This window comes from Beta vulgaris, chromosome 3, assembly GCF_026745355.1.
Source record: "Beta vulgaris subsp. vulgaris cultivar EL10 chromosome 3, EL10.2, whole genome shotgun sequence".
Classification (NCBI taxonomy): domain Eukaryota; kingdom Viridiplantae; phylum Streptophyta; class Magnoliopsida; order Caryophyllales; family Amaranthaceae; genus Beta; species Beta vulgaris.
Window position 1 is genome coordinate 48,604,285 of NC_079204.1, and position 11,772 is coordinate 48,616,056.

An 11,772-nucleotide genomic window follows, 5' to 3' on the forward strand; every position below is an offset into this window, starting at 1 on the left:
TTTCCATTTACGCTATTAGTGGGATCACTTTCACTTGAAGCCATTTCTAATACATTAATGGTATTAGAATCATCAAATGTTCGTGTACAAGCATCATAGAGAAAATAGTATAAAATATTTCCCGTCCTGTTCCTAACACTCACGCTCATATTATTTTTATTTACCATTTTCATAATCATATACGTTTCCTTCTTAAAACCATTTTATAACTTATAACCTAATTGTTAATAATTCTTTTATTTCTTTTTATATCCTATTTCTCATTTTAACTTTCTTTTTTCCTAAAAACTCGTTGGCATGAGATCCCGAGTTTTACATATGGTCCTCAGAACCTTTGCTCTGATATCACTCTGTAACGCCCCGACTTCTAAGCATCGCTATTAGGTTAATTAATTACAAAGATTAGCAGCTGAGACCTTCCTAGCTTAGTCGGTGCGTCACTGTCGTACTCTCCGCCCAGGAAAGTAACAAGGTAACATTCTTTCATATAACTAAACCTCTATAATAGTGGTAGTAATTCTACAAATATATATAGATAGCTTAAGAATAGCTAATGTTACGTAATTTAGTGATCATAAACTTGGATTACATAACCGTCATAGTTGCATGAATTAAAGTAATTTAATCCTCACTGCTACGTCATCCCATCTTCGTATGCATACCTAAAATAGAAAAACAAAACGTCATGAGCCGAGGCTCAGTAACATACTACTATAACAACGTAAATTCATTTCAATTTATTTTATTTGCAAACAGGGAGAAGAGAATATAGTAAAACCATTTCATAAACATACACTTCGAATCAGGAATATAAATGTCATTTTCATTCATATAATCTCCATTATCACATTTCATTATCAGAAAACTTCCTTTGGTTACTTGGCGAGTACAGAGAAGGCATAGGCACCGAGGATATTCATCCCCCATTAGAAGGTGACATATAACGTCATAGATCATAACAGAAGGCAAAGCCACCGAGGATATATTCATCCCCCATCAGAAGGTGGCATATAATGCTAGACATCATAACAGAAGACAAAGCCACCGAGGATATTCATCCCCCATCAGAAGGTGGCATATAATGCCAGACATCATAACAGAAGACAAAGACACCGAGGATATTCATCCCCCATCAGAAGGTGGCATATAATGCCAGACAGAGCCACCGAGGACATTACCCCCCATCAGAAGGTGGCATATAATACTCCCCTTCTAAATGGTAAAAGTCCTTTTGAATGTCTTTATGGTGTAGTTCCGCCTTATACGGATGTTCGTGTTATGGGGTATTTAGCTTATGCTACTAATCGCAATCGTAAGGATAAATTTGATTCAAAATCAAGATGGTGTATCTTTGTTGGTCATCCTTTTGGCAAAAAGGGGTGGCGATTATTCGACTTAGAATCTGGTGATTTCTTTATTAGTCGTGATGTGCAATTTTTTGAGGATTCTTTTCCATATTATGATTCCATGTATGATGTTTCTCATGCTCAATGGAATCCGTACTTAAATCAATCTGTTGTTTGGGATGACATGGATGATATTTCTGAAGTGTTTGATGTCGTTCCTGAGCATTATTCTCCGATTGCTTCTAACACGTCTGCTCTGCCACGCACCCCTTCTCGTGCTAGTGGACAGTGTTGTTCTAATGTAACGTCTCCTTCTTCTGTTCGTATTGGCACTATCGAGTGTGATACTTCTGTTATTCAGCCTAGTGATCTGCTGGGTCGTGGACATCGTGTAAAAACTTCTTTAGTCAAGCTTTAGGATTATGTTACTAATACGGTCCTTGTTCAAGATCATATAGACCCCCCTCCTCCGCCTGCACTTCCAGTTTCTTCGTCTGGTAAGCCTTTTGACATAGCTTGTTGTGTTAATTATGATAATTTATCAGTGTTTTCTTGCAGCTGTCACTAAAGGTGTTGAGCCTAAGAGTTATCGGGAAGCTATTTTAGATTCTGGTTGGCGTCAGGCTATGTAAGCCGAGATTAGCGCTCTTGAACGTAATCGTACATGGACTTTAGAAGATTTACCTATTGGTAAGCGTGCTATTAGTAGTGGTTGGGTCTATAAAATAAAATATGCTAGTGATGGTACTGTGGAACGACTTAAGGGTCGTTTGGTTGTTCATAGGAATCGCCAAGTGGCTGGTATCGACTATAATGAAACATTTGCTCCCGTTGCTAAAATGGGTATTGTTCATCTCCTCTTAGTTGTTCCTGCTGCTCGCAACTGGCAATTGAACCAAATGGATGTTCATAATGCTTTTCTTCAAGGTGATTTGGACGAAGAGGTATATATGACTCTTCCTCCTGGGCTATACATCTTCTTCTCCTACTAAGATTTGACGATTGCGCAAATCTCTTTATCGTTTAAAGCAGGCCCCTCGACAATGGTTTGCTAAATTGTCTATTGCTTTGCTTGCTTATGAGTTTCAGCGTTCTTATGTTGATTATTCTCTGTTTTGCTATACTAAGGGCACGGTTTCTCTTCATGTCTTGGTGTATGTGGACGATCTTATTATTGGTGGCTCTTCTCCCTGATGTCGTTTCTCGTTTTAAACAGTATCTTAGTTCTCAATTTTATATGAAAGATCTTGGTGTCCTTAAGTATTTTCTTGGTATTAAGGTGGCTCGGAGTTCTGAGGGTCTTTTTCTTTCTCAACGCAAGTATGCGTTGGATGTTTTGAGTGAGTCTGGTATGTTGGATTGTAAGCTTATTGACACACCAATGGAACAAAATCGTCGTTTGGCCTTAGTCAAAGATGTGCTTATGTCTGATCCAGATCGTTATCGTTGTTTGGTTGGTCGTCTTGTATATCTTTCTGTGACTCAGCCAGAACTCAGTTATGCAGTTCATACTCTTGCTCAGTTTTTGAGTGCTCCTATGGTCCTTCACTGGGAAGCAGCTCTTCGTGTTCTTCGTTATCTTAAAGGGAGCCCAGGACAAGGTATTCTTCTTCGTTCTCGCAATGATCTATGTCTTTCTGCTTATTGTGATAGTGACTGGGCAGCTTGCCCTATGACACGACGATCCTTGTCTGGTTGTCTGGTTTTTCTTGGTTATTCTTTGATCTCTTGGAAAACCAAGAAACAACCAACAGTTTCTAGGTCTTCTGCTGAGGCGGAATACCGTTCCATGGCTGTCACTACTTGTGAGTTGAAGTGGTTAAAATCCTTGTTGTCATCTCTTGGTGTTCTTCATTCTCAGCCTATGCGTTTATTCTGCGACAATCAATCGGCTTTGCATATTGCTAAGAATCCTGTGTTTTATGATCGTACGAAGCATATCGAGGTGGGCTGCCACTTTCTTCGGGATGAGTTATTAGCTAACTATTTATCTACTTGTTATGTTCCTACTGGTCATCAGTTAGCTGACATCCTTACAAAAGCTCTTGGGCGTCCTCAGTTTAGTTTTCTCCTACGCAAGTTGGGCATTCGAGATTTCATGCTCCAACTTGAGGGGAGGTATTAAGGAAATATTGTGAATATATTTTCCTAGTTTGTAATTATCTTTTAGGAGTTTTCTTGTATATCTTTCCTAGCATGTTTTTAGGAAAGTTGGGTATTTTAGGGTTTTGTATAGTTGTATATATGGCTGTACATTGCGGTTGATAATAGACAAGAAATATATCCTCCTAAAGACATCTAGCCTCCTTATTCTTAACACTTTATGGCCGTCGTCTAACAAAAAAAATGTTCAAAGGAACTTTCATATATAAACAATGGAGACACTTGCTTTTTCTTTCATGTTGGACAAATGGTTTTCTTTTACTTTGTAGGATAACTTTCTTTGAGAATTGTTAAACTTTCAACATGTGGTATCTACAAGATATTTTGATACTCATATCTTTTTTGATTGGGACCATAAAAGTTGCAGTGTAACTAACTTGAGTAACATTTACAATGGTATTGGATACCAGTTTACACTTTTAATTTTGTTATAATGTGGGCAGTAATAGTGTGCTGATAGATCTCAAATTGATAACTATCATATAGGTACCAGCGCAGCATCACTTCGTCCACCCAACACTCTTATTAATTAATTTGTCCTTGTTTGTTGACAACGTTGAACAATCGATTCAGATTTGAGAGTGCTATCTATTAAGGAAGGATGTTGTTGGAAGGATCGAAAGTTGAATTTTGAGCACGACCAATATGACTAATTGACTATTTTTTGTGTCTACGATAATGCCATATTAATGAAACACTAATACTGATGAGGGATGACTAAACCCACAATAAGTTAGTCTCCAACACGCCTTCAGTCCATTTAAGCATGCTTCAACAATGATCCACTTGCATAATAATTAATAGTGCTAAGTTTGTACCTTCACTTTCCAATTCAGTTCTTAAGGCTATACCTCACAACTAAACTAAAACTTCCTAAAATAGGAAGTGTCACAACTAAATTGAAACCGAGGAAGTACATAAAAGAGATTTTCTTTAAACTCGACTTTAATCAAATAAATTCTTTAACTTTATCTTTCCTAAATTTTAGCCTTTAAAAACTCAACTGATATGTTTTAAATGTTGCACATTATATCATTTAACAAGTTCCTATTACTGCTACTTAGTTCCTTTATCTTAGATTAATTGTACCAACATGCATGTTCCGTAGAAAGAAACAGTTAGACATTCTCTTTACATATCCAAGTGTTCCTTACTAGAACTTACTTGCTCCTTACATAGGAACTAAAAGATAAAAAGTCTCGCTTGATCTTTTTGCTCCAATGTAACTCTAGTACTAGTTTCTTGAGCATCTTTACTTATTCCTCAAAATCCCGTTTGATTTCTTCCTTAGACTTAGCATTCTCTTTGATCAATTTGGTGATACCTAGCAGATTTCCATTCGCTAAACAATTTGTTAGTTTATAACTTAGTTTGTATCTTTATTCATTTGTCGTCATGAAGACTAGGGTTCAACATGTTGATTTATAATTTTCTCTTAGATGGAATATGATGAGATATTCACGATCAAAATAACACATTGAAAATTATGCAAAAACAAATGTAGCAAGTCAATACGAATAGATTTAGTACATGGTAACAATTATTCAGTATATATACAAAATGGTCAAAGTTAAAATATAATTAGTGAAAAATTCAAAATGTTGCAAATATTAAAAAAAAAGGACATAAAAAAACAAATATTACATGACATGGCTATATTTATTTTCTTATATATTGAGAATAATTTAGAAGATTCTTTATGATTGTGAATAGTGTCAATATTTCAAGTAAAAAGAACTTTATCGTGGAGAATCTGATTAGATCTATTATAATGCTTTTGTTTCAAACTTTTTTTACATTTAACTATATACAACCTCTGTTTTTATTTAGTTGCAACGTTTTGACTTTCACGCTTGCCAATGTACAATTTCAAATCGTTTTATCTCTAATTGTATGTAAGTAAAAATTATAAAAATTTGATATTATGAAAGCTTACATCGAAACGAATCAAACAAGACCACACATGACTATATTTTGTTTAACATATAAATCAATAAATGTGGTCAAATAAGAGAACATGAATAGTGCAATTTGTCAAACGTTGCAACTAAAACAGAACGGAGGTAGTATATATTAATAGTCAAAGTTTAGTCTTAAAATCATGAAAACACAAATGACTAAAATGAGGCAAATAATTTAAGATTCAAGAAGCAAATTTCTAAGAGAACACGTCTTAACTCTTATGATCAACTAATTAAGTGATACACAAAATGATGGGACACAAGATTTAAGTTGAGAAAAATCTATTTTACACCTTCCCTTTACAAAGTGAAATGGAAAAAGTACTTTCTCATAATAAACAACTTTTGCTTTCAACTGAAGACAAATCTAAACTCACTCAATTTAATTAGAGTGTAGGGGATCATGGAATTATTTTACTTCGATAAGGATAAAAAAAAAAAAGAAAGAACCATTTTTCTTTTTTTCTGGGGTTACATGAGAAATTCATTAAATCACAAACTTAAGCCATGTCTACGAGGACGCGGCCCAAACAGTTTATTTGCTCGCATCATTCAAACGGCCGTGTTCAACTCTAATGTCATTTGCAAGCAGCCAAAGGAGGACCACATAAGCACTTGTTGTGCGCAAATCTTCCCCGACTAAAACGCTTCAGCCCACTCGGGATAGCACCACAAAGCTGATTATAACTCACATCAAGGCTCTTCAAGCTCTTAGACAACGGAGGCAACGAGCCAGTGAGCTTATTATGGGAGACATTGAACTCCGAAAGTGACGACAACGCCGAGACCGACGATGGAATCACTCCGGATAAATGATTCGAGGAGAGATCGACTACTTTGAGGCTCTTTAACTTGAAGATCTCTTCAGGAATAGGTCCGGTTAAGCTGTTCATGCCGAGATCGAGGTGATATAGTTTTTTGAGCTTGGCAAGGGACTTGGGGATAGTTCCCTTGACGTCAATGTTATCTGCTAAAATGAAGAAGCTGAGGAAAGGCAGGTTACCGAAATCTGAAGGTATAGTGCCCGAAAGACCCCAGGAGCGACTGAATGTGACTGTGTCAACGCGACCATATTCTTTGCCGTCTGTACCACACCCTACGAAGTTCCAATCTGAACAGCAATTTGTGTTGTTATCCCAGTCCGAGAGGCGGCCGTTAGGGCCGCCAAAATGATCTCGGATTTTTAGGAGGACGGTTTGGTCGTGGGTGTTGCAGATTGGGAAGTCAGTAGACGTAGAGAAGGTGAAGAGTGAGAGAAACAAGATAGAGAAATGTAGAAGGCGAGAAAATTTCGGAGTAATCTCCATTATTGATAGTAAATAAGGATTTGTGTACGAGAATGATGAATGAACAAGGGGGGAATTTATAGAATCTTAAACAGAAGAAAGTGTAGAATTGTTTCATGAGTTTTCTTTGTGTGTAAAACGTGACTAGTAGGAGTGTAAACTGTAGACTGTTGTGAAGATATTCAAACTTGAATTATTAGCTATGTTATACTACCTCCGTTCTTTTTTAGTTGCAACGTTTGACAAATTGCACTATTCATGTTCTCTTATTTGACCACATTTATTGAATTATATGTTAAACAAAATATAGTCATGTGGGGTCTTGTTTGATTCGTTTCGATGTAAGCTTTCATAATATCAAATTTTTATAATTTTTACTTACATACAATTAGAGATAAAACGATTTGAAATTGTACATTGGCAAGCGTGAAAGTCAAAACGTTGCAACTAAATAAAAACAGAGGTAGTATTAAGTATCAAGTAATATAAAGTGAATGAATTTTATTGTAAAGATAATTTGCACTGAAGAAAACTTAGCAATGTACGTAAGGTTTTAATCAATATTGTAAATTAAATAAGCCGTAATATCATTTACTTGAAATAAGAGAAAAACATATAATATAATTTCTAGGCATACTTTTCCATATTCTTATTATATCAGAATTAGAATTAGCAAATTCTTGTTCGAACATTTAGTATCAAAAACCATAATATTTATTTGAGAAATTATGTCAACCTCTACCGTTGCAAATAGGTGCAACTCCCTAAATTGAATGGAAAAAATTATGATAATTGGTCCATCCAATTAAAAGTATTTTTTCGCTCACAAGATGTGTCGGAGATTGTGGAAAAAGGATTCGTAGATTTTACAGATGCAACTACATTCCAAGTATTGTCTCAAGATGCAAAAAATACATTATTGGAGACACGGAGAAAAGATCAAAAGGTATTATACTTTATTTTTCAAGCAATAGAGGAGCCTGCATTTTTTAAAATACCTATGGCAAAGACATCTAATGAAGCTTGGAGGATTATGCTAAAATCTTACAAAGGCGATGATCGTGTCAAGCAGATACGTTTACAAACGTTGCGAGGGGAATTCGAGTCACTAAGCATGGATGACTCGAAATCAATCTCGACATATTACGATCGTGTGCAATCAACTATTATTCAAATGAAGATTAATGGAGAGAACATTACCGATGAGAGGGTAGTACAAAAGATTATACGATCATTAAATAGCGATTTCGATAATGTTGCTTCCGCAATTGAAGAGGCGCATGATTTGTCAACCTTGTCCATTGAAAGGTTGTTGGATTCGTTGTCGTCACATGAGGAAAGAATGAGGCAACAAGGTAATCAAAGTTCCAATTCAGAACAAGCTTTACAAATTAAAGTAGAGCAAATGTGACTTACCTTGGTGGCTATCATGGTGGTCGTGGACGAGGTCATGGTAGAGGAAAAGGTGGTAATTTCTCTTCTTATAACAGGGATAAAAATTTGTAAAGCAGATCCACTAGAGACCAGAAAAAGACACCGTTTGTACACCGGAATAAATCAAAGATTCAGTGTCACAAGTGTGAACACTTCAGACATTATGCACATGACTGTTGAGCCAAATTGAAAGGAAACCAAACTGAACGAGCTAATGTCGCTGAAGCGGGGGAGAATTTGGTTTTTGCATGTAAAGAAGGACCAATCAACGAAATAAGCAATACTTGGTATCTTAACACAAGGTGTAGCAATCACATGATAGGAAAAAAGGAATTGTTGTTTTACTTGGATGAATCGATAAGTGGAGAAGTTAGCTATGGAAATGAAAGCAAAGTTCTTGTAAAAGGCAAAGGTAACATGAATATTCAATCAAAAGATGGTAATAATGTCACTCTTGCTGATGTGTATTATGTGCCTGACATATTTTGGAATTTATTGAGCATCGACCGACTTACTGAGAAGGGGCACACAATTTATATTCAAAATGGCATTTGCGAGATCAAAGGAAAAGATAACAAAGTTATTACAAGAGTGAAAAAGATGAAGAATCGCATGTTTCCTTTATCTACCCAACCAAAAAAACAATTATGAGTTTGCAGGCAATGATGAAAGACCATAATTGGTTATGGCATTTGCGTTATGGTCATCTGAACTTTTGGGGCTTGAAATTATTAGCTCAAAAGGAAATGGTTAAAGGTCTATCTCTTATTGATACTCATGGTGACCTTTGTGAAGGTTGCATTCTCGAAAAGCATCACCGAGACTCTTTTCCCTTTGGAAAATCAAGATGTGCTATGAAGCCGTTGGAGTTAGTTCATACAGATATATGTGGACCATTTGAGGTAGAATCTCTTACCAAAAAGAGATACTTTTTACTTTTTGTCGATGATTTCAGTAAAAAAAATTGGATTAATTTTTTACAGAAAAAATCTGAAACTTTTGAAAAGTTTAAGGAGTTTAAAGCATTTGTGGAAAAGCAAAGTGGCTTTCTCATTAAGACACTACGGTTTGATCGAGGTAGAGAATTTACATCTGATGAATTCTCGATCTAATTATTGCAAAAAGGAAGGTATTCACAGACAACTAACAACTAGCTACACACCACAGCAAAATGGTGGTGTAGCAGAGAGGAAGAATAGAACAATATTTGAAATGGCAAGAAGTATGTCAAAAGAAAAATCTTTGCCAAAGCCATTATGGGCTGAAGCAGTTTGTTGTGCTGCATATCTGTTAAACATATGTCCTACAAAGAGTGTTCGTGGAATGACACCCGAAGAAGCTTGGAGCGGGAATAAGCAGGATGCATCCTATTTGAGAGTTTTTGGTTGTGTCACTTATGCGAATGTACCAGATCAAAGGAGAAAGAAGCTTGATGATAAAAGTCATAAATGTATATTTATTGACTATAGTTTTTTGACAAAGGGATATAAATTTTACTATCCCGTAAAAGAAGAGGTTATAGTCAGCAGAGATGTTTTTTTCATTAAATATGAAGCATGGCCGTGGAATCAAACAAATGGTATCAATATTGACGGTACACTCCTTATTGAAACCAATAAAGAATCAAGTACTACAACTTCACGATCAGCAGGAGGATATTTATATTCAGATCACACGACCTGAAGATGTATCTCCAACATCTGGTCCCTCTTCTCCAACTAAATTTGCTCCAAGAAAGTGTGTGATGCCATCTAAGTATAAAGATTATATGGTAACTAGAGATCGATGATGTCTTACTGGTGAAGATGTCGATGATGAAACCTTGGTGAACTTTTGTTTATTTTTCTGTTTGTGATCCAGTTTTATTTGAAGAAGCTACAGCTGATGAGAAATGGATCTAACCAATACAAGAGGAGATTCATTCTATTGAGATCAAAAATAAAACATGGAAGTTGACTGATTTGCCGGTTGGAATGAAGCCCATTGGGGTGAAATGGGTATACAAGACAAAATATAGACCTACTAGTGAAGTTGATCATTAAAAAGCTAGATTGGTAGTCAAAGGCTACAAGAAAAAGCCTGGAATTGACTTCTTTAAAGTGTTTGCTCCATTATCTAGAATGGACATTGTTCGTATGATCTTGTCACTAGCCGCTCAAAAGAAATGGCAAGTTTATCAAATGGATATGAAAACTGCATTTTTAAATGGAATACTTCAAGAGGAACTATATGTAAAGCAACCCCCTGGTTTCATAAAGAATGGTGAAGAAAATAAAGTGTATCGACTAAGGAAAGCTCTATATGGTTAGTTTAAAATAAGCACATCGTGCTTGGTAATCCCGTATTGATTCATAATTACTTAGGATGGTTTTGAAAAATGTTCACATGAGCATACACTATATGTGAAGACAAAGGATAATGGTGACATATTAATCTTATGTTCATACGTTGATGATTTAATCTTCACTGAAAATAGTAAAATCATGGTTGAAGAATTTAAGAAAGCCATGATGGAACATTTTGAAATGACGGACTTGGGATTGATGTCATATTTTCTTAGCATCGAAGTACATTTAAATTATGAAGGATATTTATGTCGCAACAAAAATATGCCACATATATCTTAAAGAAGTCTAAAATGGATACAACATCACCTATTATGAATCCTGTAACAGAGAGAGTCGAAATAGAGAAATAAGGCGGCGAGGATTGGTCAACCCAACTTATTTTAAGAGTATTGTTGGTAGTCTGCGATATTTGGCTTCCGTAAGACCCGATATTGTGTATGGCGTCGGGTTAATTAGCAGATATTTGAGAAGCCTCACCAATCACATTAGCAAGTAGCAAAGAGGATTCTTCGTTATGTAAATGGTACACGAGACCATGTCATCTTATACACCAACTCGAATACGGCAAAGTTGGTTGGTTACACTGACAGTGATTGGCAGGTGATATTGATACTCGAAAAAGTACTTTTGAGTATGTTTTCTATTTAGGAGATAACATTACTTCCTAGTCTTCCAAGAAACAACAAGTGGTTGCTTTATTAACAAACTGAAGCTGAAAACATAGCCTTAACAAGGGGAGCATGTCATGCCATATGGCTTCAAAAAATGTTGGAAAAATTAAATTTTATTCAAGATATTCCAATAACAATATATCATATTCGAGAACTTGTTAAAAATGAAGAAATTGAGGTTGAGTTTTGTCGCTCTACGGAACAAGTTGCTGATATCATGACCAAGCCTTTAAAGATTGACGTATTTGAAAAACTTAAAGCTATGCTTCGCATAATTAGCTTTAAGTGTAAGTGAAATATTATTCAAGTTTGAGGGGAAGTGAAGAAATTCAAACTTTAATTATTAGCTATGCTATGTTAAGTATTAACTAATATAAAGGGAATGAATTTTATTGTAAAGATAATTTGCACCGAAGAAAACTTAGCTTTGTACGTAAGGTTGTAATCAATATTGTAAACTATAAATAAGCCGTAATACTATTTACTTGAAATAAGAGAGAAACATATAATATAATTCCTAGGCATACTTTTCCTCTCATATTGTTATTATTTTAGAATTAGAA

General features: G+C 35.4%; 2 protein-coding genes across 2 annotated transcripts; one reads left to right on the forward strand and one right to left on the reverse strand.

Annotated features, from left to right (window-relative positions):
- Positions 1-5,735: 5,735 nt before the first annotated feature.
- LOC104889241 (polygalacturonase inhibitor 1) lies at positions 5,736-6,844 on the reverse strand. Its single transcript, XM_010674414.4, has one exon. The coding sequence runs from the start codon at positions 6,775-6,777 to the stop codon at positions 6,049-6,051; it is 729 nt and encodes a 242-aa protein (XP_010672716.1). The 5' UTR covers positions 6,778-6,844; the 3' UTR covers positions 5,736-6,048.
- Positions 6,845-7,756: 912 nt separating this feature from the next.
- LOC104889332 (uncharacterized) lies at positions 7,757-8,841 on the forward strand. The gene is made up of 2 exons (XM_048640552.1): positions 7,757-8,111; positions 8,384-8,841. Exons 1-2 carry the CDS (start codon positions 7,757-7,759, stop codon positions 8,839-8,841), a joined length of 813 nt encoding a protein of 270 aa, XP_048496509.1.
- Positions 8,842-11,772: the final 2,931 nt, after the last annotated feature.

What these genes read in the sequence shown, in the direction of transcription:
- LOC104889241 (XM_010674414.4), bottom strand. Translation starts at nt 6,777, where the DNA reads ATGGAGATTACTCCGAAATTTTCTCGCCTTCTACATTTCTCTATCTTG.
- LOC104889332 (XM_048640552.1), top strand. Translation starts at nt 7,757, where the DNA reads ATGGCAAAGACATCTAATGAAGCTTGGAGGATTATGCTAAAATCTTAC. An exon ending in GGAAAGAATGAGGCAACAAG is followed by an intron (nt 8,112 to 8,383) that starts GTAATCAAAGTT and finishes CCAAATTGAAAG; the next exon opens with GAAACCAAACTGAACGAGCT.